Source organism: Cydia splendana, chromosome 24 (assembly GCF_910591565.1).
Source record: "Cydia splendana chromosome 24, ilCydSple1.2, whole genome shotgun sequence".
Taxonomy (NCBI): Eukaryota; Metazoa; Arthropoda; class Insecta; order Lepidoptera; family Tortricidae; genus Cydia; species Cydia splendana.
In genome coordinates this window covers 1,625,019-1,649,022 of record NC_085983.1, presented here as the reverse complement: position 1 = coordinate 1,649,022, position 24,004 = coordinate 1,625,019, and the positions used below count along the sequence as shown (strand labels likewise).

Genomic DNA, 24,004 nt, shown 5'->3' with positions numbered 1-24,004 from the left:
ATCGGATGACGGTAGCATGAAGTAGGAGGAAATGGGGTCATTTGAAGCATGATTTTTGGATGATTATAGGGGGGGGGGGTGAAAAATCGTCAAAAATCGATGACGTAATTTATGGACAGCCCCCAAGTAGTAGTACTAGTGTATAGGGGTAGGGGTAGGGGTGTGTGTAGTGTGTAGGGGTAGTGTTTAACTTGTTTCTAATGCTAAAAAAACGAACTATATAGGTTCAAATGTCAGAGGCAAATTTCGGTATTCACATTTGTATGGCTGTGCCTTAGGAGGTTAATTTTTATCAGGGATGTTGCGGATGCAGATTTTTTGACATCCGCGGATGCGGATATTTAAAGCCTCACATCCGCGGATGCGAATGTCAAGATTTGGTACTTAAAAAACGTCAAATATTACATTTTTAGCATTTTTTATTTAAAAAAACGAAACGTTTAGTATTTGAGCAAGAATATAGGTGCGTTTTATTTAATAAACAGTAACTTGGCTGACTTTTCGGGATCTAGAGTAATCTAGATGATTTCGTTATATATAATGACGAAATTACCTAGCACTTACGCCGCCGGCGCCGCCGCTAATACGTTCCTGTTACCGAATTGATCGACATCCGCGTCATGCGGATGCTCCGCATCGATTTTATGCGGATGCGGATGCAGATGCGAATGTTCCGCGGATGCGGATGCGAATATTCGCAACGTTCCTGATTTTTATTTGCGTCTAAGGTCCCGCGGTGACGGTGAAGTAGACCTCGCAGTTGGGAATGTTCGGTCTCCACGCGTCGAACACTATCTGGGGCTCCTCTTTGGTGAACAGATCTAGCTTTGGCGGATCCTCGGAGGCCGGGGGCTCCTGTTTCGCCTGAAAATAAATTATTTTTGAAGTGAAAACTTCTTTAGCGGCGCTGTGCACTTTTTGTGTAAGTGTTTAAAAAAAAAATATTATTTTTTTACAGCCATCGCATCAACTCATCTCCACCCCACCCCATCGCAGCTATAAACGTAAAATTAAATGTGAAGTTTTTTGCGACCGCATGTTTCGCATGAGTATGGTTTCTCCCCAATGTCTGCGCGGTTCTTTAGCTCGATTTTGCTTAGCATGCGTGTGTGATAGTATACCTTCCCGCGGCGCCGCTTGAGATGCACCAGGTCCACGTGAGTCCTCATGGCGGTGCTCTGCGAGAACTTGCGGCCGCACGTGGGGCACGAGAATGGTTTCTCCCCGGTGTGTGTGCGGACGTGGTTGATTAGCACTGATTTGCCCTGAAACGTGAATAAATTACAGACATTTTCAAAGGTTATCCTATAGAAACTCTAAAATCCATTTTCAATTAGTTTCTATGACTTTGTTACTTTCACTCTAACTTCACTAATTAGTCTAATTACTCTTACTTCATCTATCCGATGCTTGGCGAGCGAAGCTTTAGAGTTAGACCATGAAAAGTCTGCAGCGATTTTGATAGCCCACGCAGTGCAAGTGTTATTTCTGCGTCATAATTTCATAGAAGATCGACGTTTAAAATGACACTGTCACTGCGTGGGCTATCAAAATCGCTGCAGACTTTTCTTGGTCTAACTCAAGATACCAGCGCTGCGGGACAGCCATCAATCTCACTTACTCTAAAGGCCTTCCCGCAGGCGTCGCAGACGTGCCTCTTGGCCGGCCTGGCGCCCTGGTGCACGTGTCTGCGGTGCTTGGCGAGCGAGGCTCTAGACACGAGCGCTGCGGGACAGCATCCATCTCACTTACTCTAAAGGCCTTCCCGCAGGCGTCGCAGACGTGCCTCTTGGCCGGTCTGGCGCCCTGGTGCACGTGTCTGCGGTGCTTGGCGAGCGAGGCTCTAGACACGAGCGCTGCGGGACAGCATCCATCTCACTTACTCTAAAGGCCTTCCCGCAGGCGTCGCAGACGTGCCTCTTGGCCGGTCTGGCGCCCTGGTGTACGTGTCTGCGGTGCTTGGCGAGCGAGGCTCTAGACACGAGCGCTGCGGGACAGCATCCATCTCACTTACTCTAAAGGCCTTCCCGCAGGCGTCGCAGACGTGCCTCTTGGCCGGTCTGGCGCCCTGGTGCACGTGTCTGCGGTGCTTGGCGAGCGAGGCTCTAGACACGAGCGCTGCGGGACAGCATCCATCTCACTTACTCTAAAGGCCTTCCCGCAGGCGTCGCAGACGTGCCTCTTGGCCGGTCTGGCACCCTGGTGCACGTGTCTGCGGTGCTTGGCGAGCGAGGCTCTAGACACGAACGCTGCGGGACAGCATCCATCTCACTTACTCTAAAGGCCTTCCCGCAGGCGTCGCAGACGTGCCTCTTGGCCGGTCTGGCGCCCTGGTGCACGTGTCGGCGGTGCTTGGCGAGCGAGGCTCTAGACACGAGCGCTGCGGGACAGCATCCATCTCACTTACTCTAAAGGCCTTCCCGCAGGCGTCGCAGACGTGCCTCTTGGCCGGTCTGGCGCCCTGGTGTACGTGTCTGCGGTGCTTGGCGAGCGAGGCTCTAGACACGAGCGCTGCGGGACAGCATCCATCTCACTTACTCTAAAGGCCTTCCCGCAGGCGTCGCAGACGTGCCTCTTGGCCGGTCTGGCGCCCTGGTGCACGTGTCTGCGGTGCTTGGCGAGCGAGGCTCTAGACACGAGCGCTGCGGGACAGCATCCATCTCACTTACTCTAAAGGCCTTCCCGCAGGCGTCGCAGACGTGCCTCTTGGCCGGTCTGGCACCCTGGTGCACGTGTCTGCGGTGCTTGGCGAGCGAGGCTCTAGACACGAACGCTGCGGGACAGCATCCATCTCACTTACTCTAAAGGCCTTCCCGCAGGCGTCGCAGACGTGCCTCTTGGCCGGTCTGGCGCCCTGGTGCACGTGTCGGCGGTGCTTGGCGAGCGAGGCTCTAGACACGAGCGCTGCGGGTCAGCATCCATCTCACTTACTCTAAAGGCCTTCCCGCAGGCGTCGCAGACGTGCCTCTTGGCCGGTCTGGCGCCCTGGTGCACGTGTCGGCGGTGCTTGGCGAGCGAGGCTCTAGACACGAGCGCTGCGGGACAGCATCCATCTCACTTACTCTAAAGGCCTTCCCGCAGGCGTCGCAGACGTGCCTCTTGGCCGGTCTGGCACCCTGGTGCACGTGTCTGCGGTGCTTGGCGAGCGAGGCTCTAGACACGAGCGCTGCGGGACAGCATCCATCTCACTTACTCTAAAGGCCTTCCCGCAGGCGTCGCAGACGTGCCTCTTGGCCGGTCTGGCGCCCTGGTGCACGTGTCGGCGGTGCTTGGCGAGCGAGGCTCTAGACACGAGCGCTGCGGGACAGCATCCATCTCACTTACTCTAAAGGCCTTCCCGCAGGCGTCGCAGACGTGCCTCTTGGCCGGTCTGGCGCCCTGGTGCACGTGTCGGCGGTGCTTGGCGAGCGAGGCTCTAGACACGAGCGCTGCGGGACAGCATCCATCTCACTTACTCTAAAGGCCTTCCCGCAGGCGTCGCAGACGTGCCTCTTGGCCGGTCTGGCGCCCTGGTGCACGTGTCGGCGGTGCTTGGCGAGCGAGGCTCTAGACACGAGCGCTGCGGGACAGCATCCATCTCACTTACTCTAAAGGCCTTCCCGCAGGCGTCGCAGACGTGCCTCTTGGCCGGTCTGGCGCCCTGGTGCACGTGTCGGCGGTGCTTGGCGAGCGAGGCTCTAGACACGAGCGCTGCGGGACAGCATCCATCTCACTTACTCTAAAGGCCTTCCCGCAGGCGTCGCAGACGTGCCTCTTGGCCGGTCTGGCGCCCTGGTGCACGTGTCGGCGGTGCTTGGCGAGCGAGGCTCTAGACACGAGCGCTGCGGGACAGCATCCATCTCACTTACTCTAAAGGCCTTCCCGCAGGCGTCGCAGACGTGCCTCTTGGCCGGTCTGGCGCCCTGGTGCACGTGTCGGCGGTGCTTGGCGAGCGAGGCTCTAGACACGAGCGCTGCGGGACAGCATCCATCTCACTTACTCTAAAGGCCTTCCCGCAGGCGTCGCAGACGTGCCTCTTGGCCGGTCTGGCGCCCTGGTGCACGTGTCGGCGGTGCTTGGCGAGCGAGGCTCTAGACACGAGCGCTGCGGGACAGCATCCATCTCACTTACTCTAAAGGCCTTCCCGCAGGCGTCGCAGACGTGCCTCTTGGCCGGTCTGGCGCCCTGGTGCACGTGTCGGCGGTGCTTGGCGAGCGAGGCTCTAGACACGAGCGCTGCGGGACAGCATCCATCTCACTTACTCTAAAGGCCTTCCCGCAGGCGTCGCAGACGTGCCTCTTGGCCGGTCTGGCGCCCTGGTGCACGTGTCTGCGGTGCTTGGCGAGCGAGGCTCTAGACACGAGCGCTGCGGGACAGCATCCATCTCACTTACTCTAAAGGCCTTCCCGCAGGCGTCGCAGACGTGCCTCTTGGCCGGTCTGGCGCCCTGGTGCACGTGTCGGCGGTGCTTGGCGAGCGAGGCTCTAGACACGAGCGCTGCGGGACAGCATCCATCTCACTTACTCTAAAGGCCTTCCCGCAGGCGTCGCAGACGTGCCTCTTGGCCGGTCTGGCGCCCTGGTGCACGTGTCTGCGGTGCTTGGCGAGCGAGGCTCTAGACACGAGCGCTGCGGGACAGCATCCATCTCACTTACTCTAAAGGCCTTCCCGCAGGCGTCGCAGACGTGCCTCTTGGCCGGTCTGGCGCCCTGGTGCACGTGTCTGCGGTGCTTGGCGAGCGAGGCTCGGGAGGCGAGGGCGGCGGGGCAGACGCCGCAGGCGTGCGCGCGCAGGCCGTCGTGCTGCACGGCGTGGTGCGCGGCCAGCGTGCGCGCGCACTCGAACCGCTTGTCGCAGCGCGTGCACGCGAATCTGGGGAAATTACTTCTTTACAACCTATACCTCTACAGTAACAAAAATAGCGAGGATCTGTTCCGATCCGTGTTCTAATTAGGAAAAATTACAAGAAAAAGTATTTAGACGTGAAAAAATGTTGGCCTTTGTATGGAGAGTTGGCAGACCTGGACGACCTGCCCCATAGAAAAAAAAAATTTTTTTTGGCGACGATATTCTGTCAATAATAATTCGGTTATGTCTGACCTGACCATACTCTAAAAGTTGAGTATATAGGTAAGACTGAACTTTTACTATGGGGCCGAACCCGACAAATAACATTTTCATTTATAACTGAAAATAAAAACGTTATAATAATAATAAAAAACCAGACAAGTGCGAGTCGGACTCGCCCACCGCGGGTTCCGTACTTTTTAGTATTTGTTGTTATAGCGGCAACAGAAATACATCATCTGTGAAAATTTCAACTGACTATCATGGTTCATGAGATACAGCCTGGTGACAGTGGTGACAGTAGTGACAGACACAGACAGACGGACAGTGGAGTCTTAGTAATAGGATCCCGTTTTTTACCTTTGACGACAAGCCTAAGCAAAAGTTGCATATAATGAGAAATTGTACAAATAATTTTATATTTAAATAACCTATCCAAAATTTAAAATACGTCATTGACCTAATAGGGAATATTACGCAAAACTCTGCGTAGAGGGCGTCACTGTGCCAATCACATGGCCTACCGCGAAACACAACAATCGAAAGTTCGGTTTCTGCCTCTCTATCACTCTTGCTTATTCGATCAATAGAGAGGCAGAAATTTCGTTTTTCGCGTTTCGCGGTAGGCCACCTGTAAACAAACCGCCTTGATGCATCCATGTCATAGTGAAAACTTGTCAAAAAACTGTTTAAGGCCTAGTATGTTGTTTAAGTTACTCTATGGTTTACTAAACAAATTAGTGCTGCACTCTGGCGGCAGAACATTGCAGTAATACCCCCTATTATAGTAATAGTAACACTACTTACTTCAAACTCTGTTTATCTTTGTGTTTCAAACTCTTTACTAGATGCTGACGTAAACTGTGTGCCGACTTGAATCTGTAAAAAAAAAACATGTTTATAAATGTCATGCCTGTTCATTCAAAACGGCAAGCATATATTATACATAATATCTGGGAGACCAAGCTTTGCTCGGAAAACATATAAAAACCCAAAAATACGCGTTTTCCCAGAGATGAGACCTGGCTAGACCGATTTTTCGCCCCGGAAACCCTCATATAGCAAATTTCGTTTAAGCCATTTCCGATATCCCCGTAATATATAAATACATATATTTATTCTAATTAAAAAAATATTACCGTTAGAGCATTTCTGAGAAGTAACCCTACGTGGGATTTCAAGGTTTGTCCAATGGCTAAGGTCACCCTGTATATACAAGAATTGCTCATTTAACCATTTGAACGCCTAACGGCGCATCCATTTGCCGTACTACTGACGCCACGGGAGTAAAATTTAGTTTAGTGAATAAATAATGCCAACCTAAAAGTGGGGTATTTTTCAGTAGATTTTCATAAAAAATCGATCGACGTCAAATGCCGTCTTTGGCGTCGTTGTCACGATTTTGCGTTGACGTCAATTGCCGTCTGTGGCGTTCAAAAGGTTAAAGGTATAAGATAGCAGACAAATACATAAAATATCCCTATGGGCCGAATATCCCCTGAAGATAAGTTACCTGACGTCACACTCCACGCAGTAATACTCCTTCACGTGTGTATGTTACAGCTGGTGATGTTTGATCTGCGTCCGCGTCCGGAACCGCTTGCCGCACTCCGAGCATGAATAGTTCTTGATGCCCTGGTGTATCCTGGGCAGGGGCACCAAAATGTAACACTTCAAGATAAGATAAGATACCTGACGTCACACTCCACGCAGTAGTACTCCTTGACGTCGGTATGTTTCAGCTGGTGATGTTTGATCTGCGTCCGCATCCGGAACCGCTTGCCGCACTCCGAGCACGAGTAGTTCTTGATGCCCTGGTGTATCCTGGGCAGGGGCACCAAAATGTAACACTTAAAGATAAGATAAGATACCTGACGTCACACTCCACGCAGTAGTACTCCTTCACGTCGGTATGTTTCAGCTGGTGATGTTTGATCTGCGTCCGCGTCCGGAACCGCTTGCCGCACTCCGAGCGTGAGTAGTTCTTGATGCCCTGGTGTATCCTGGGCAGGGGCACCAAAATGTAACACTTAAAGATAAGATAAGATACCTGACGTCACACTCCACGCAGTAGTACTCCTTCACGTCGGTATGTTTCAGCTGGTGATGTTTGATCTGCGTCCGCGTCCGGAACCGCTTGCCGCACTCCGAGCACGAGTAGTTCTTGATGCCCTGGTGTATCCTGGGCAGGGGCACCATAAATGTAACACTTCAAACATAAGATAAGATACCTGACGTCACACTCCACGCAGTAATACTCCTTCACGTCGGTATGTTTCAGCTGGTGATGTTTGATCTGCGTCCGCGTCCGGAACCGCTTGCCGCACTCCGAGCATGAGTAGTTCTTGATGCCCTGGTGTATCCTGGGCAGGGGGCACCAAAATGTAACACTTCAAACATTATAACACTTTAAACTCTCGAGTTTTGTACACATATTTAATTACACAAACGGGTCTACCGCGATATAATTTCATTGTTTTTTCCGTGACCACAGTTGGTGCAACTCAGCTGAAACGTCGGAATTTAAGGTAAAATCAATGAAATTATATCGCGGTAGACCCGTTTGTGTAATTACATACTTCAAACATTATAGTTATTTACAATTTTTCGCACTTGTACAAATGCGAAAAATAAGTATTTCCTTTAAATTTTCGACGAAGTTACGTAATGTGCTTATTATAGCACAGGGTGTCGTAATGGAGGCCAAGGTGTACTGTAAAAATAATTATATGAGTCGAATCATAAAAAAACCGGAAAAGTGCGAGTCGGACTCGCCCACCGAGGGTTCCGTACTTTTTAGTATTTGTTGTTATAGCGGCAACAGAAATAAATAACCTGTGAAAATTTCAATCACGGTTCATGAGATACAGCCTGGTGGTAGACAGACGGACTGTGGAGTCTTTAGTAATAGGGTACCCTTTGGGTACGGAACCCTAAAAAACTAAAACGAAGCTATTGGAAAGCATATTGTAATATCGTCACGTGACAAACAAAACTAATTGCAAAAAAAATAATTAAACAAAAATTTACATTGTTTCGGTACTACAAAGCATTAGCACAATGGCTTTGAACTCACTCATTAGTTCCACAAGTTCAATATGATTGTCATCTGACGATTCATAGCACTCACTGCCTGTGTTCCTCGAGCGAGTCCTTGTTGACGAAGGTCTTGCCGCACTGCTCGCACTCCGGCCGCTGTCCGCCGTGGTGGTTCCGCATGTGGCCGCGGTGCGTTTTACTATTACTGACAATATATACATGTTGGTCTAACTCTACTAGCACTCACTGCCTGTGTTCCTCGAGCGAGTCCTTGTTGACGAAGGTCTTGCCGCACTGCTCGCACTCCGGCCGCTGTCCGCCGTGGTGGTTCCGCATGTGGCCGTGGTTCGTGTTACTATTACTGACAATATATACATGTTGGTCTAACTCTACTAGCACTCACTGCCTGTGTTCCTCGAGCGAGTCTTTGTTGACGAAGGTCTTGCCGCACTGCTCGCACTCCGGCCGCTGTCCGCCGTGGTGGTTCCGCATGTGGCCGCGGTGCGTTTTACTATTACTGACAATATATACATGTTGGTCTAACTCTACTAGCACTCACTGCCTGTGTTCCTCGAGCGAGTCCTTGTTGACGAAGGTCTTGCCGCACTGCTCGCACTCCGGCCGCTGTCCGCCGTGGTGGTTCCGGATGTGGCCGCGGTGCGTTTTACTATTACTGACAATATATACATGTTGGTCTAACTCTACTAGCACTCACTGCCTGTGTTCCTCGAGCGAGTCCTTGTTGACGAAGATCTTGCCGCACTGCTCGCACTCCGGCCGCTGTCCGCCGTGGTGGTTCCGCATGTGGCCGCGGTGCGTGTTACTATTACTGACAATATATACATGTTGGTCTAACTCTACTAGCACTCACTGCCTGTGTTCCTCGAGCGAGTCCTTGTTGACGAAGGTCTTGCCGCACTGCTCGCACTCCGGCCGCTGTCCGCCGTGGTGGTTCCGCATGTGGCCGCGGTGCGTGTTACTATTACTGACAATATACACCGTGTTTTTATTGAATTCCGTTAACTTCGGGGTATAGTTAAGTACGTTTATAAGAACTAAATGGCAGTTATTTAAAAAAAAAAAAAAAATTTTTGTTTTTTTTTTTGTTTTTTTTTGTTTAAAAAGTAATTAAATGTAGCATATAGCGTTGTTGTAACACGGGCATTACATTTAACTCAACCAAACAATTGAACTCTGTGACATATCAATGTCATTTCGTACATCAATCGACCGAGATTGTACTTAAGTTTAGTAGCAAATGTGTGAACTCATTCTAAACACTAATCAATATGTAAGCCGGCCCTAAGGCAAGTGTACACGCTTGTAGAGGCCTTATAGGAAAAAAATAAATTATGGATTATCTGCGAAATGGACTTAATTAGAACATCGGTGTCTTTGAGAAAGTTACTTGATTTAAGCTCAGGAATGCACCCTTGAAATTAACGGAAATCAAAAAAAACACGGTGTATACATGTTGGTCTAACTCTACTAGCACTCACTGCCTGTGTTCCTCGAGCGAGTCCTTGTTGACGAAGGTCTTGCCGCACTGCTCGCACTCCGGCCGCTGTCCGCCGTGGTGGTTCCGCATGTGGCCGCGGTGCGTGTTACTATTACTGACAATATATACATGTTGGTCTAACTCTACTAGCACTCACTGCCTGTGTTCCTCGAGCGAGTCCTTGTTGACGAAGGTCTTGCCGCACTGCTCGCACTCCGGCCGCTGTCCGCCGTGGTGGTTCCGCATGTGGCCGCGGTGCGTGTTACTATTACTGACAATATATACATGTTGGTCTAACTCTACTAGCACTCACTGCCTGTGTTCCTCGAGCGAGTCCTTGTTGACGAAGGTCTTGCCGCACTGCTCGCACTCCGGCCGCTGTCCGCCGTGGTGGTTCCGCATGTGGCCGCGGTGCGTGTTACTATTACTGACAATATATACATGTTGGTCTAACTCTACTAGCACTCACTGCCTGTGTTCCTCGAGCGAGTCCTTGTTGACGAAGGTCTTGCCGCACTGCTCGCACTCCGGCCGCTGTCCGCCGTGGTGGTTCCTCATGTGGCCGCGGTGCGTTTTACTATTACTGACAATATATACATTTTTATATATTCCTCGATCTATTAAATATATTAAGAACGGGTCATTCACGTATTTTAAGTCGAAAAAACGCTCGACATGTTTCACTCCGTATCGAGGAGTGTCATCAGGAGCTTGCGTTTACGGTGACGGACCGGCGCAGACTGCGGGCCGCAGCCCTCCGCGCCCGATGGAGTCGAGCATTTTTCGACTTAAAATACGTGAGTGACCCGTTCTTAATATATTTAATATGTTTGTGTCTCACAGAAGTTTTGTTATTAAAATTCCTCAATCAGGTTGGTCAGTCGAAGTATTTTACAAATGGCGCCTGTATATAGTTCGTTTTTTTAGCATTAGAAATAAGGTAAACAATCTTGATGTGTCTTTTAATTGAAAAACACATTTTAAAAATAAGTTACAGCAATGTAACAATTATGAATCTAATACGATCATTTATATTCTTCTGCTTTCATAAGTAATAGTTACTGATTTTTAAAAAGCGTTATTCAATTAAAAGACATGTCAAGGTCGCTTACCTTCTTTCAAGTTATTTCTAATGCTAAAAAAAAACGAACTATAGGTTTTACCTGTCAGTCCTATGAGTGTTAAATTCTTGTTTTTACGAGCTTTTATTAACTTTCCCTGTTAGTATGTGGGTCAAATCTTGGAAGCTAAATTTGATCCACTTCCTGATTTCCGAAATTTTTCATACATATGTAAGTCGGGTGACAGACAATGTAATATTACGATAACATGGATCTGATGATGGATCTACAGGCGGTGGCCATAGGAACTCTGTGCTACAACAACGCAAATTAATTGTGTTTGGGGTTGTTCAAATTGTCTCGATGAATATTAGTTGCCTGTAGAAAGTAGTCAGCGATGAAATGAAATTTTTGCCAAAACCTTATTTTTCTTTGGAGTTTTATAGCCTGGATGGTAGTAGCTCTTAAAGCCAAATCGCATAGAACAAAACTAGAGACAGGTAAAAACTCATGCTGGCGCCATCTATCAGCCCGATAAGTCGTGTAAATCGGTTTTTGAAATTAGAACTACATATATGTATAGGCATTGTTCTCCGTTTCATCTCATTAATACTAAAATCTTGCACTTACTTGGAAACTTTTCCACAGAGATGGCACGTAAAGTGTGACACCAGCCCTTCGTGTTGCGTTCTGTCGACAAACATTATTTATTCGTTTTTTTTTTTCATAATAGATAAGTTATCGAATAAATAGCCGCCATTCTTGATTTCTCTACTAATGTTCCGATTGTGTTAGATATCGTGTGCGGCGCGTCATCGTGAACTGAACCTTGTCGGAAAGCACGAAGGTTGATATTGGGCTGCAGCCGCGCTTCAGTTAACGTCTTTGTCAGATATATCGGACCAGCCGAGGTGCTCAAAAATATCTGAACACACACTCTAACACCTTGACAATAGAGGCGTGTTGATATATTTGTTAGTGGCTTGGCCGCTCCTATATATCTGATGACATGTTTTACCTGTAATGGTCCAGTATGGAGGCGCGGTCGATCATGCGGCGTCCGCAGGCTACGCACTCGTAGCGCCGCGTGTGGATATGTGCATGCACGGTGCGGCTGTACGCCGACGGGAAGTACATGGTGCATAGCGAGCACGAGAACGGGCCTCGGGACTGAAAACGGGAAAATATAAGTTTATATTCAGACTGTTCAAACTTTACCACAGAATTAGTAATAGTACTACGTATGTTAGTTCTCACGAAACGTGGTCTTTCACTATCGGCCTCATCTCAAAACTCAAAGTCGCTCAGCGAGCTATGGAGAGGGCTATGCTCGGAGTTTCTCTACGTGATCGAATCAGAAATGAGGAGATCTGTCGACAAGTGCTCGAGTGGAGACCACGGACTAGCAAGCGCAGCGTAGGACGTCCACCCACAAGATGGACGAGACTTATTAAGGTCGCCGGAAGACGCTGGATGCGGGTCGCTTCCAACCGGTACGTATGGAGGTCCAAGGGGGAGGCCTATGTTCAGCAGTGGACGTCTTATGGCTGAGATGATGATGATGTTAGTTCTTACCGGGCTGTGTTTCCGCATATGGTTCTCCAGTTTGGTGTCGAAATTGAATCCCTTGTAGCACAGGTGGCACTGGTACGGGAACTTGGCTTTGCTTTCTTCCTGCAACAAATATTAACAGTTATTTAGTCTGAAATAAATGTCATATACTAAGAAAAAGTGACCAAGGCCTCCAGTGCCCCAGGCTGGAATCGAACCAGCGTCCTCTGCTATCGCGGCAGGTGCCTGTGCCATTCGGCCACCGGGTCACAGCGGCATAGGTCGAATTTAAAGGTGTAGTTATGTAGTCTCCGGGGTTCGCTCGCTTCTTGGCATACCCTGGTTTAACGGGCAGTTTCTAAATCAATGTTATAAAAAATGTAACTACTTTGTACTAAACATTATAAAATTAAAAACTTTAGTTTTTAGGGTTCCATACCCAAAGGGAAAAAACAGGACCCTATTACTAAGACTCCACTGTCCGTCTGTCTGTCACAAGGCTGTATCTCATGAACCGTGATAGACATAGACAGTTGAAATTTTCACAGATGATGTATTTCTGTTGCCGCTATAACAACAAATGCTAAAAAGTACGGAACCGTCGGTGGGCGAGTCCGACTCGCCCTTGTCCGGTTGTTTCACTACCTGCCTGTATACCTCTTTTATTAATATCCAATATCAGAAACTGATTTGGGCCATTCTGGCAAACTTTAAAATTACATTAACAATTCTGTTCCTAATGTAATTACAGTTACTTATCATATTTCAGATTAGCTTGGGAATCTATGCGTATCTTGGTTGGGTCGAGTTCCACCGTCTTCCTGATGCTGCTCGGCTCTTCACACCCCAGCTCTTTGCTGGGACAAGTCTTAAACTACAACTAACCTCACTCTGCTTGAACTGTTCTTCGAGGTTCAGCATGACGGTGCGTATCTTGGTGGGGTCGAGTTCCACCGTTTTCCTGATGCTGGTTGGCTCTTTCACCCTCCGGCTTTGCTGGGACAAGTCGGTTTAACAGACGCAACTAACCTGCTTGCGAATCTATGCGTATCTTGGTTAGGTCGAGTTCGACCATTTTCCTGATAGTATTTTATCGGCTCTTCACCCTCCTGCTATTTGCTGGGACAAGTGTTAAACTACAACTAACCTCATACTGTTTGAACTGTTCTACAGGGTTGAGCATGACGATGCGTATCTTGGTGGGATCGAGTACCACAGTCTTCCTGATGCTGCTCGGCTCTTCACCCCTCGGCTCTTTACTGGGACAAGTGTTAAACTACAACTAACCTCATACTGTTTGAACTGTTCTTCAGGGTTGAGCACGACGATTGGTGGGGTCGAGTACCACAGTCTTCCTGATGCTGCTCGGCTCTTCAACCCCCGGCTCTTTGCTGGGACAAGTGTTAAACTACAACTAACCTCATACTGCTTGAACTGTTCTTCAGGGTTCAGCATGACGATGCGTATCTTGGTGGGGTCGAGTACCACAGTCATCCTGATGCTGCTCAGCTCTTCAACCCCCGGCTCTTTGCTGGGACAAGTGTTAAACTACAACTAACCTCATACTGTTTGAACTGTTCTTCAGGGTTTAGCATCACGATGCGTATCTTGGTGGGGTCGAGTTCCACAGTCTTCCTGATGCTGGTTTTCGGCTCTTCACCCTCCACTGGCTCTTTGCTGTGAAAGGACGAAATTAGATATATTAGAAAACAATAATTTGTATGTTACCTCTCGCTCGTCCTACAAAACAGGGAACTAATTAATGAATTATTTCTGCAATGTTCGACCGCCAGAGTGCAGCACTAGCGCCTTTCGTAAACCATAGACTAACTTATACATACTGCGCCTTGAACTATTTTACAAGCTTTTATTTAGTTTCACCTGACCGTTGTCTGTCTGTCTGTCGGTCTGTAATCAAATCTTGCAAGTTAAATTTGACCCACTTCCCGGTTTCCGATTGAGCTGAAATTTTGCATGCATGTATAAATCAGATGACAATGCAATATTATGGTACCATCGAGCTGATCTGATGATGGAGACAGGAGGTGGCCATAGGAACTCTGTGATGAAACAGCGCAACCTAATTGTATTAGGGGTTTTTAGAATTGTCTCGATGAGTATTAGTTGTCTGTCGTAAGAAAAGTACAGTCAGCGATAAAGGCTTGTAACAAAAATGAAATTTTTGCCAAAAAATTATTTTGACAAGTTTTCACAGACAATAAAATATGACACTGATACATCAAGGCGGTTTGTTTACAAAGGGCCTACCGGGAAACGCGAAATCGATACAGATAGCTCTGCCTCTTTATCGCTCGAATATGCAAGAGTGATAGAGAGGTTAGATAACAAAATTTCGATTCTCGTTTGCGATAGGCCCTTAGATTGTGACGGACTGTGGAAGTGGCGCCCCCTACGCAAAGTTTCGCGTAATATTAGCTAATACATATTAAAGAAAAATGCAATATAATAATTATTACCTCTTCTTCCGCTTGGCCTTGGGCTGTTCCTTCTTCTTCGCCTTCCTTTTTCTCTTGGTCCCCTCTTCTTCCTTCACCGGAGGCTCTTCAGGTATCTCGTTGTCAGACTTTACCGCTGTATTTCTGAAATACATTACATTATTTATATGGGTCATATCATACACAGTAGAGATGGGCCGAATATTCGGTAATTATTCAGTATTATTGAGCATATTTTTCAATGTTCGTATTCGGCCGAATAGTTCGGTTCGAACCTGTATTAACTTGTCTTTAGCGTTTTAGACAGTTTTAGCCGAACCAAATATTCGGCCGAATATTCGGTTCGGTATGAGCTGAACCAAATATTCGGATTCGGCAAAGTCCATATTCGGCCCATCTCTAACACACAGCAAGGTTCATGTCTCTCTTGTAGACATTCCTAACATTACAGACCAGATGTAGAGCCTAATTTTCGGTACACCTTTTCTATATTTGTTTTCTTTTTTTTTAATACTACGTCGGTGGCAATCAAGCATACGGGCCGCCTGATGGTAAGCGGTCCCGTGTATGAACGTCTGCAACTCCAGAGGTGTTACATGTGCGTTGCCGGCAGCTCTATAGGGACCGTGCACGTTAGAGGGTCTGCCATCTTGTGGGCTGAATCGGAAACATAAACATGTACTTGCCAAAGGAAGTGCTGCCATCTACCGTTCTCATACGTTTTCTTGTGAATAGTAGGTTCTGCCATCTTGTGGGGCTACATCGGAAGCATAAACTTTACATTTACGCCTCGCGCCAAAAATCTGACGGCTCCTGTGCTGCCCCCTATATTCCTATAGTTCATGCACGCTCCCTATAGTGAGGAGGGCTGACTCTACTGTTCTCATACAAGTCTCACCTGAACTCCTCCAATGTAGTGTTGTCTTCATAATCGTCGAAGGAGTCAAACTCCTCCTTGAGGAGTTCTACGGGGGGAGGTCCCACTGCAGGTATCGGTTAACGGAGGCAGCTCTACACCGTGTTTTTATTGAATTCCGTTAACTTCGGGGTATGGTTAAGTACGTTTAAGAAAACTAAATGGCATAGTTAATTTAAAAAAAAAAAAAAAATTTTTTTTGCTTTTTTTTTCAGAAAAAATAATATTAAAAAGTAATTAAATGTAGCATATAGCGTTCTTGTAACACGGGCATTACATTTAAGCAAAGAGGATTTGAAGAAGAGAGTTAATGTCATGGTAAATTATGTAGCTACAGTTCATTTACTGCCATCTTTCGACAGAAGATTAAACCTGTTTGAACGCCATTTGATTTTGATCCTTATTCTTTAACTGATATGTGTTAACTTTTTAAATATTAATATTCACGCCATCTACTCGAGCATAGGCTGAAGGTTGTGGCGCCATCGCTCGAAAACATGGAACTATACCTTTGGCCTATAGTCGAGTAGATGGCGTGAATATTAATATTTAATAAGTTAACACATATCACTGAAAGAATAAGGATCAAAGTCAAATGGCGTTCTAACAGTTTTATGTTCTGTCGAAAGATGGCAGTAAATTTACAGTGGCTACATAATTTACTTTGACAATCCGTCTCTATAGACTTTATTCTCTCTGATTTAAGTAAACCAAACAATTGAAATCTGTGACATATCAATGTCAATTCGAACATCGATCGACCGAGATTTTACTTAAGTTTAGTAGCAAATGTATGAACTCATTCTAAACACTAATCAATATGTAAACCGGCCTTAAGGCAAGTGTACAAGCTTGTAGAGGCCTTATAGGAAAAAAATAAAATATTGATTATCTTCGAAATGGAGTTAATTAGAGTCTTTGGGAAAGTTACTTGATTTAAGCTCAGGTAAAGTCTATTTCAATAGAACTTGCTAACTATGTAAACAAACCGCCATATTGAAATTGTCTCTGAATGATGAATTTACTAGTGATGGGCAAGACTCCTACTTACTACTTTACTAATGTCAAACCATATCGAATAATAAAATACCAAAAGTAAAAAACAAGTAGTTACTTATTTTTAATTTGTTTAATCACGATCAGAAGACAAATTAGTACTTAAGAATGATGTATTGATGTATTTTATAACCGCGGCGGTAGGTACAGAGCGTGGGTTGGGTAGTGTGTAGCGGGTTTATATCACAAACTTTAGTCACAACACTACCCATCATAGACAATTGTAGAATTTAAAAGAAACAAAACCGTCATTCCAACAGGTCCTAATAACAGTAATAACCTAACTTATGAACCCATTTTAAACTTTTAATGAAATATCCAAGATACAGTTATATATTTGTGTATTTTACGGAACGGACCGTTTCAATAGTGTATATGTGTATGGTTTCAATTGTATTTGATGAGGTGGTGTGAAAATTCAAAGAGAAACAGTGATACAACAAAGTTAAGTTGTTTGTTTACATAGTTAGCAAGTTCTATTGAAATAGACTTTATGCACCCTTGAAATTAACGGAAATCAAAAAAAACACGGTGTATAGTGAGGGGCTGACTCTACTGTTCTCATATAAGTCTCACCTGAACTCCTCCAATGTAATGTTGTCTTCATAATCGTCGAAGTCAAACTCCTCCTTGAGGAGTTCTACAGGGGGAGGTCCCGCTGCTGGTATCGCTTATCGGATGCAGCTCTACAGTGAGGGGCTGACTCTACTGTTCTCATATAAGTCTCACCTGAACTCCTCCAATGTAATGTTGTCTTCATAATCGTCGAAGAAGTCAAACTCCTCCTTGAGGAGTTCTACAGGGGGAGGTCCCGCTGCTGGTATCGCTTATCGGATGCAGCTCTACAGTGAGGGGCTGACTCTACTGTTCTCATATAAGTCTCACCTGAACTCCTCCAATGTAATGTTGTCTTCATAATCGTCGAAGAAGTCAAACTCCTCCTTGAGGAGTTCTACAGGGGGAGGTCCCGCTGCTGGTATCGCTTATCGGATGCAGCTCTACAGTGAGGGGCTGACTCTACTGTTCTCATATAAGTCTCACCTGAACTCCTCCAATGTAATGTTGTCTTCATAATCGTCGAAGAAGTCAAACTCCTCCTTGAGGAGTTCTACAGGGGGAGGTCCCGCTGCTGGTATCGCTTATCGGATGCAGCTCTACAGTGAGGGGCTGACTCTACTGTTCTCATATAAGTCTCACCTGAACTCCTCCAATGTAATGTTATCTTCATAATCGTCGAAGGAGTCAAACTCCTCCTTGAGGATTTCTACAGTGAGAGGTCCCACTGCAGGTATTGGTTCTATCGGAGACAGGTCTATAGTGTGGAGAGCAGATTCTACCGGCCTTTTCTCATGCTGTAACAAAAATTTATTGATATTTATTTTGTATGTAGGTTTCAAGGGCTCTTTCACAAGTCAATACATTTACAGTGATATCATTTAATGACATAAAAAATACATAGCAATCACTTAGGGCTTGCAATATCGGACGGTTTCCAATTCCGGAACTGATTTTCGATACTGGGTCTCAATTCCGGAATTCCGGAACTGGTTCCGGAATTAGGGTTAATCATATTTTTATTAGATTTTTTAATAAAAATCAACAATAAATGTGAAATTCAGATACTTTACGTTTATTAAAGAAAGTATTGTTTTAGTGGAATGTAATTTAAAGTATTATTAATTTATTAATCGAAAAATATTAATAAATTGAGTAGTGCGGCTAGTGCCATCTTTGCATCTCTTATTTTAGCACCTTATTAAAACTATGGTCACTTTTATTCACTTCAATGATACGGCGTATATATGTATTTGGGGAAACTACGAATGCAGGCAAATCATTTGATGTCTAGTTTTATATAATCTCTAAAAGTAACGGTCTCGTAGACTACGTAGTGGCTCTGTTTACGAAGATGAAGGTCCTGATGGGGTTCCGATCTCGGTAAGGGCATTTATTGTGTTAAGGTATAACGATTATTTGTTCCTGAGTTAAGGTTGTTTTTAATGTATTAAAGTAACTACCTATTCAGCTACTTATACCTATTACCTTTATGCATTGCCGACTAGTGGGCAAAACGCAAGCCTTATTGAAATTAAACCAAATGGGCTAAATGATTTCATTAGGGCTTCAGAATATAAATAATGTGCTGCTGCTGCTGCTACACTACAGAATCCGGAATCTTTAATTGAGGAAATTTCTTTCTGAATTGAGAATAAAATATCCTAATATTTATAAATTTAAAATTCAAAGGTTTCCCGTAGGTAGGATTCTGGACAAGTAAATGTATGGCTTTGCTTTAGCAAGTAGGTATGAAAAGTAAAAATTCGATGGTTAATAAAGTTAATGAGGCATGTTAATGCATGCTGCTAGACTTCAGACTTATGTCAGCCACGGCTAATAACACCAGCATAGTGTAGTTTCTTGGCACTTTTCAATAGTAAATCTAATAAAAGTACTTAAATCCAATTCCGGAATTTTCGATATTCACTGGTCTCAATTCCGGAATTATAATATCGGAAAAATGGTCCGAGATTCCGGAATTTCGAAATTCCGGAATTCCGGAATGCAAGCCCTAATCACTATACAAGGTCTCTGCCGCGTCTGTCTGTATGTTCGCGATAAAATTCAAAAACTACTTGATGGATTTTCATGCGGTTTTCAACTATCAATAGAGTGATTCTTGAGGAAGGTTGAGGTGTATAATTTGTTACAGGGATGTTGCGGATGCAGAATTTTTTTACATCCGCGGATGCGGATACCATAAGGCTCACATCCGCGGATGCGGATGTCAAGATCGATCCAAACAGTAGCGAAATCTGCAACATTAGATCAACCAAAAATAGTACATTACTACAGAGGCCGGGACGAAAGGGGTTGCCGGCCGAAGACATATAGACGGCCGAGCGAAGCGAGGCCGGATAGGTCTGAGCGCGGGCAACCCCATTTCCCGCCGAGGTATGTATAGTGCTTTTCTCAAACATGCAATGAAATAAATAAAATAAAAAATCCACGAAACCCAAGTTTTATTTATAGAAAAAACTAAAAGTAAACTACACCCAAAATATAACCAACACGTACCTATATCATTATCACGCGTATGTTTTACACGAGTCGTGTATTTTTACTACCCGTATATTTTCATGTATCTTTGATTTTTTCGCCTTGTATCCGTCTGACTGTTGTTTTCGTCACATAAGTTTACATAGTCTTTCATGTTGATATCATGTTTCACATACATCGTTGCTTTATGCATGGAGTAAATAAGTATAATTTCCACAGTGTTGACGAGTTTGTAGTTACATTCATTTAAAATATGCCACAAAACTGTTTCTAATAAACTGTAAGCCATTTTTCTTAGTTTCTCAAATAATAAAATTGCCATAAGCAACCATATACATACTTCGTCTTTGACTTGGCGGCAGAGGCAGCAAGTTATTAAAATCAATTATGCTTACGCTGCCAATTCCAACACCTACGATTACAATTAATATTAATTTCATTATTTCGTCGGAACTCATATTAAAGTCATAAAATCAACAACGCACCATAAATCCAATAAAACAGAATGAATATTTTTCAACTTTACCTCCATAACAATTTAAAAAATATAACTACGCGTGTTTGAGTAGACCTTTTTACCGCTAACGTTTAGATGAAATATTTTCAATGTTTTTATTTGTGTAGTTAAATTTATAATTTAAAATTATAAAATTATTGAATGTATTATTTATTAAGTTCATGTTGATTTTATACAAATAAAACTGCAAATTATAGCAAACATTGTTTTTTTTATAGGCGTAGTGGCAGAGTGTCATTACGAACCATAAAGCAAATACTGCCTCTAGTTTTTTTTTATGGATGAATGCCACGATGCTGTGTCACAAATATCTGTGAAATGAAAATTAAAAAAGAGGACTTTGCCGGCCTAGGCCTGCAAGATATGTATGAAATTCCATTAACGACCTTTTGTCCTAGCCGCACCTGAAACGTCATACTTCGCAGCCTATTATAAGGAACATAACATCAATATTTCATTGCATGTTTGAGAAAAATAATTAACGCATCTATTCCACAAGGAAGCGTAATCGGATGTCTCCTATTTATTATATATATAAACGACCTGCCTAAAACCATGGACATCCCATGCACTCTATTTGCAGACGACATATCTCTATTATTAACATGTAACACAACTGCGAACATAAATTAACAAATTAAACATACACTAGATAATATTACGAACTGGATGGACAATCACCAATTAGAGATTAACTTCAGTAAAACTAAAATTATGACATTTCAACCGCACCAAAAACAACCTTTAGAAATTGACTTCCATTATAATGACATACAGATAGAGCTAGTACAGGAATTTCCGCTGCTAGGTATAATTTTAGATACGCACTTAAATTGGAAAGCGCACATAAATAAAATTAGAGGGAAAATGTCAAGTTTTGTATATGCGCTTGGAGAAATAAAGAGAACCACGGATTTACAAACCTCGCTTGTAACATATTAAAATGCACTCAAAAAGCACATATGTCATGGCAATAAAAATTTTCAATAAATTACCAGACGCACTTAGAAACGAAGAACTAGACTCTACCTTTATAAGAAGTCTAAAACAATTACTTGTCTCAAAATGTTATTATACAATTACTGAATATTTTGATGACAATTTAACAAATTCTAACTGTAACAACTTGACATTGAACTAATTTTTACTATTTAATTATTATCATTCTAATTTACTATAATAATTTATTGACGATAATTACGATAAATCAGCAATGTTAAATATTTATTACCAATTGATTATTATTATATTTTCCACTACAACTACCAATTTAAACATATCTTGTTTTGTATAAATAAACTTTTTAGTTTTTAACTAGTTTTTAAGACAGTGCTACGCCCTTGCAGGGTGACCATGTACCAAACCTTTATGTAACACCTTTATATCGATGGTTTTTCGCATGAAATAAATGAAATGAAATGAAGATTAGGTACTTAAAAAACGTCAAATATTACATTTTTGGATTTTTTATTAAAATAATAACGATACGTTTAGTATTTAAGCAAGAATATAGGTGCGTTATATTTAATAAACAGTAACATGGCTGACTTTTCGGGATCTAGACGATTTCCGAAATTACTTAGCACTTACGCCGCCGCTAAGACGTTACTGTACCGAATTGTTCAACATCCGCATCTGCATTAAGCTCCGCATCGATTTTATGCGGATGCCAATTTTGAAAATAATGCGTAAGTTCCACGGTTGCCGATGCGAATATTCACAACATCCCTGGTTTGTTAAGGTTTTGTGTAACCCATGCGCAGGCGGGCAGGTTGTTAGTATGATATAATTTCAGTACAGAACTCACCTCCAACGTTTTGTAGTAGCCAAGCTTCTTACCGCTGTTTTCAAAGGCAAGAGTATTGGTTTCCTTCAGGTTCGGTGTTGAGTACTTGCTCAATTCCGGGTCTTGGGCGTCGATGGGAAACTAAAATACAAACATACGTCTTTAGTATGGTAACATTATCTCGTTATTGTCAAGGTGACATCATTAGCCTTTTTGACCAGGAAAGACGTTAACTGAAGCGCGGCTACAGCCCAATATCAATTCTGATAAATTCCACTACTTGATGCTAGATGTCCACTATGAAATAACAAATAATAAATAAGGCAGTTTCAGGGGCCCATCTAATCAGCAGCAAGTCACCAACTGCCTCGATAACATGTGTTAGCATTGTTATGGCAGGTGTCCGAACCTCTTTACAATAGCCCAGTCTCATTGTCCACTCAAACTTCAATCCATAGAGTATACTATTCACTTTTTTCTACAATAGTCCCAATGCCTGCTGCATTCATTGGTCTTTATTGTTGGTTCTACATGACATTAAAGCTCTCCAAGGGGCCTCTATGTGTTGGATCTATATCCCCACGCAAGCCTATCAAAAGACAGGGATTTATAGGCCGTGAAATCCAAAATGGAGATACAAATAATAAATAATGCTTGATACTTACAGGAGCACATCTCATGAGATAGTCACAGAGCATAGAATTGGCTTTGAGCAGCTTCTGTTTGAAGCGGACCGCCTTCTGCAGCAGCGCAGCACACTCGTGGCACAGCCATGGCGGGAGCCCATCTGAGTCAGACACCTGAAGAGAACAAATGTCCATTTAGTTGAAATATGTAGGCAAGATCATAGGATTTTATTAAAATGCCATTTTAGAATTGATCGCTTCGTTATATCACAGAATAAGCAGTACTACCATACAGAAAGGACACTTCCTACAAAACAGAAGTTAGACAGCGATTCAGGGTCAAATCATGATATCCCTTTCTAATTTATGGCACTATCCCTTTTGGCTATTTAGGGTTGACAAAATTCAAGTCTTTATCTTATCTGACACTTCTGACTTCGGCCAAACTCGGCTCTGCTCGGCTCAGCATTGCGCAGCAATTATTAGTGTTGACACAACTTGACGTCCCTTTGCGTGCACAACCACAGATAAGATAATGACTTGAATTTTGACAACCCTAAATAGCCAAAAGGGATAATGCCATATATTAGAAAGGGAGAGCAAGATTCGACCTTGAACCGCTATCAAATTCGGTTTTGTAGGAAGTTTCCTTTCTGTACGGTAGTACTATTATTTATTCTGTGATTTTACACATATTTTATTTCATTTGAGCGCGTGCGTTATTGCACACGTGGAAGAGGTAATTTATCTTTCGAGGCGATATCGTAATGGTGGGAGTATTATTATTTAGTTATCCCCGAGATAATTCGTAATAACCTCTCTTTGAAAATTAATAATAAATCTAACTACATATAACAGAATCAAAATTTGTCACATGAATAACATTTTTAATAGTTCAATATTAACTTAAAAGCTTAAAACTTACATTCAATCCTGCTAAATCCCGAAAATGTGTAGCGAACAGCGAAATATTGAACATTCGCTTGTCGGTCGTCAGACAAGACCTGCATATTGTTTTCTCAGGCTCTGGTTCAGATTTATACTCTTCTTCAGACTTGAAATAAGTCTCCATTGTTAAAAATACAAGTCACATTTATTTCATTGAGTTTTTGTTTCAGATGCACAGCAAAAATCAAAAGCAAAACAATTGGTAAACAATATGGCGTCGCAGTGCATTATGCATGTACAAAATGCATCATTATTGTTCTGTTGTTTAAATATGATCTCTATACCCATATTTTACGATTCATTTTTATTTGATTGGTATATGTCAATTCAGCAAATGGAAAATAACGATAGCAGCCCTACAAGAATGGTACGTAGCGTTTCGTTCCTGCAAACGTTACTAGGTACACATGACATTATTGGCATTTTCATCCGCTATTATTGCAATAA

General features: G+C 43.9%; 1 protein-coding gene across 1 annotated transcript; it reads right to left on the bottom strand.

Annotated features, from left to right (window-relative positions):
• Positions 1 to 138: 138 nt before the first annotated feature.
• Positions 139 to 23,805, bottom strand: LOC134802155 (zinc finger protein 184-like). The gene is made up of 17 exons (XM_063774748.1): positions 23,535 to 23,805; positions 22,649 to 22,783; positions 22,005 to 22,124; positions 17,821 to 17,975; positions 17,509 to 17,516; positions 17,353 to 17,449; positions 14,673 to 14,795; positions 13,755 to 13,872; positions 12,220 to 12,318; positions 11,663 to 11,814; positions 11,275 to 11,334; positions 10,053 to 10,166; positions 7,278 to 7,409; positions 5,854 to 5,925; positions 4,635 to 4,851; positions 1,122 to 1,265; positions 139 to 864 (listed from the first exon to the last, which is right to left on the bottom strand). The coding sequence occupies exons 1-17, from the start codon at positions 23,679 to 23,681 to the stop codon at positions 724 to 726; spliced, it is 2,034 nt and encodes a 677-aa protein (XP_063630818.1). The 5' UTR covers positions 23,682 to 23,805; the 3' UTR covers positions 139 to 723.
• Between the last annotated feature and the right edge of the window lie 199 nt (positions 23,806 to 24,004).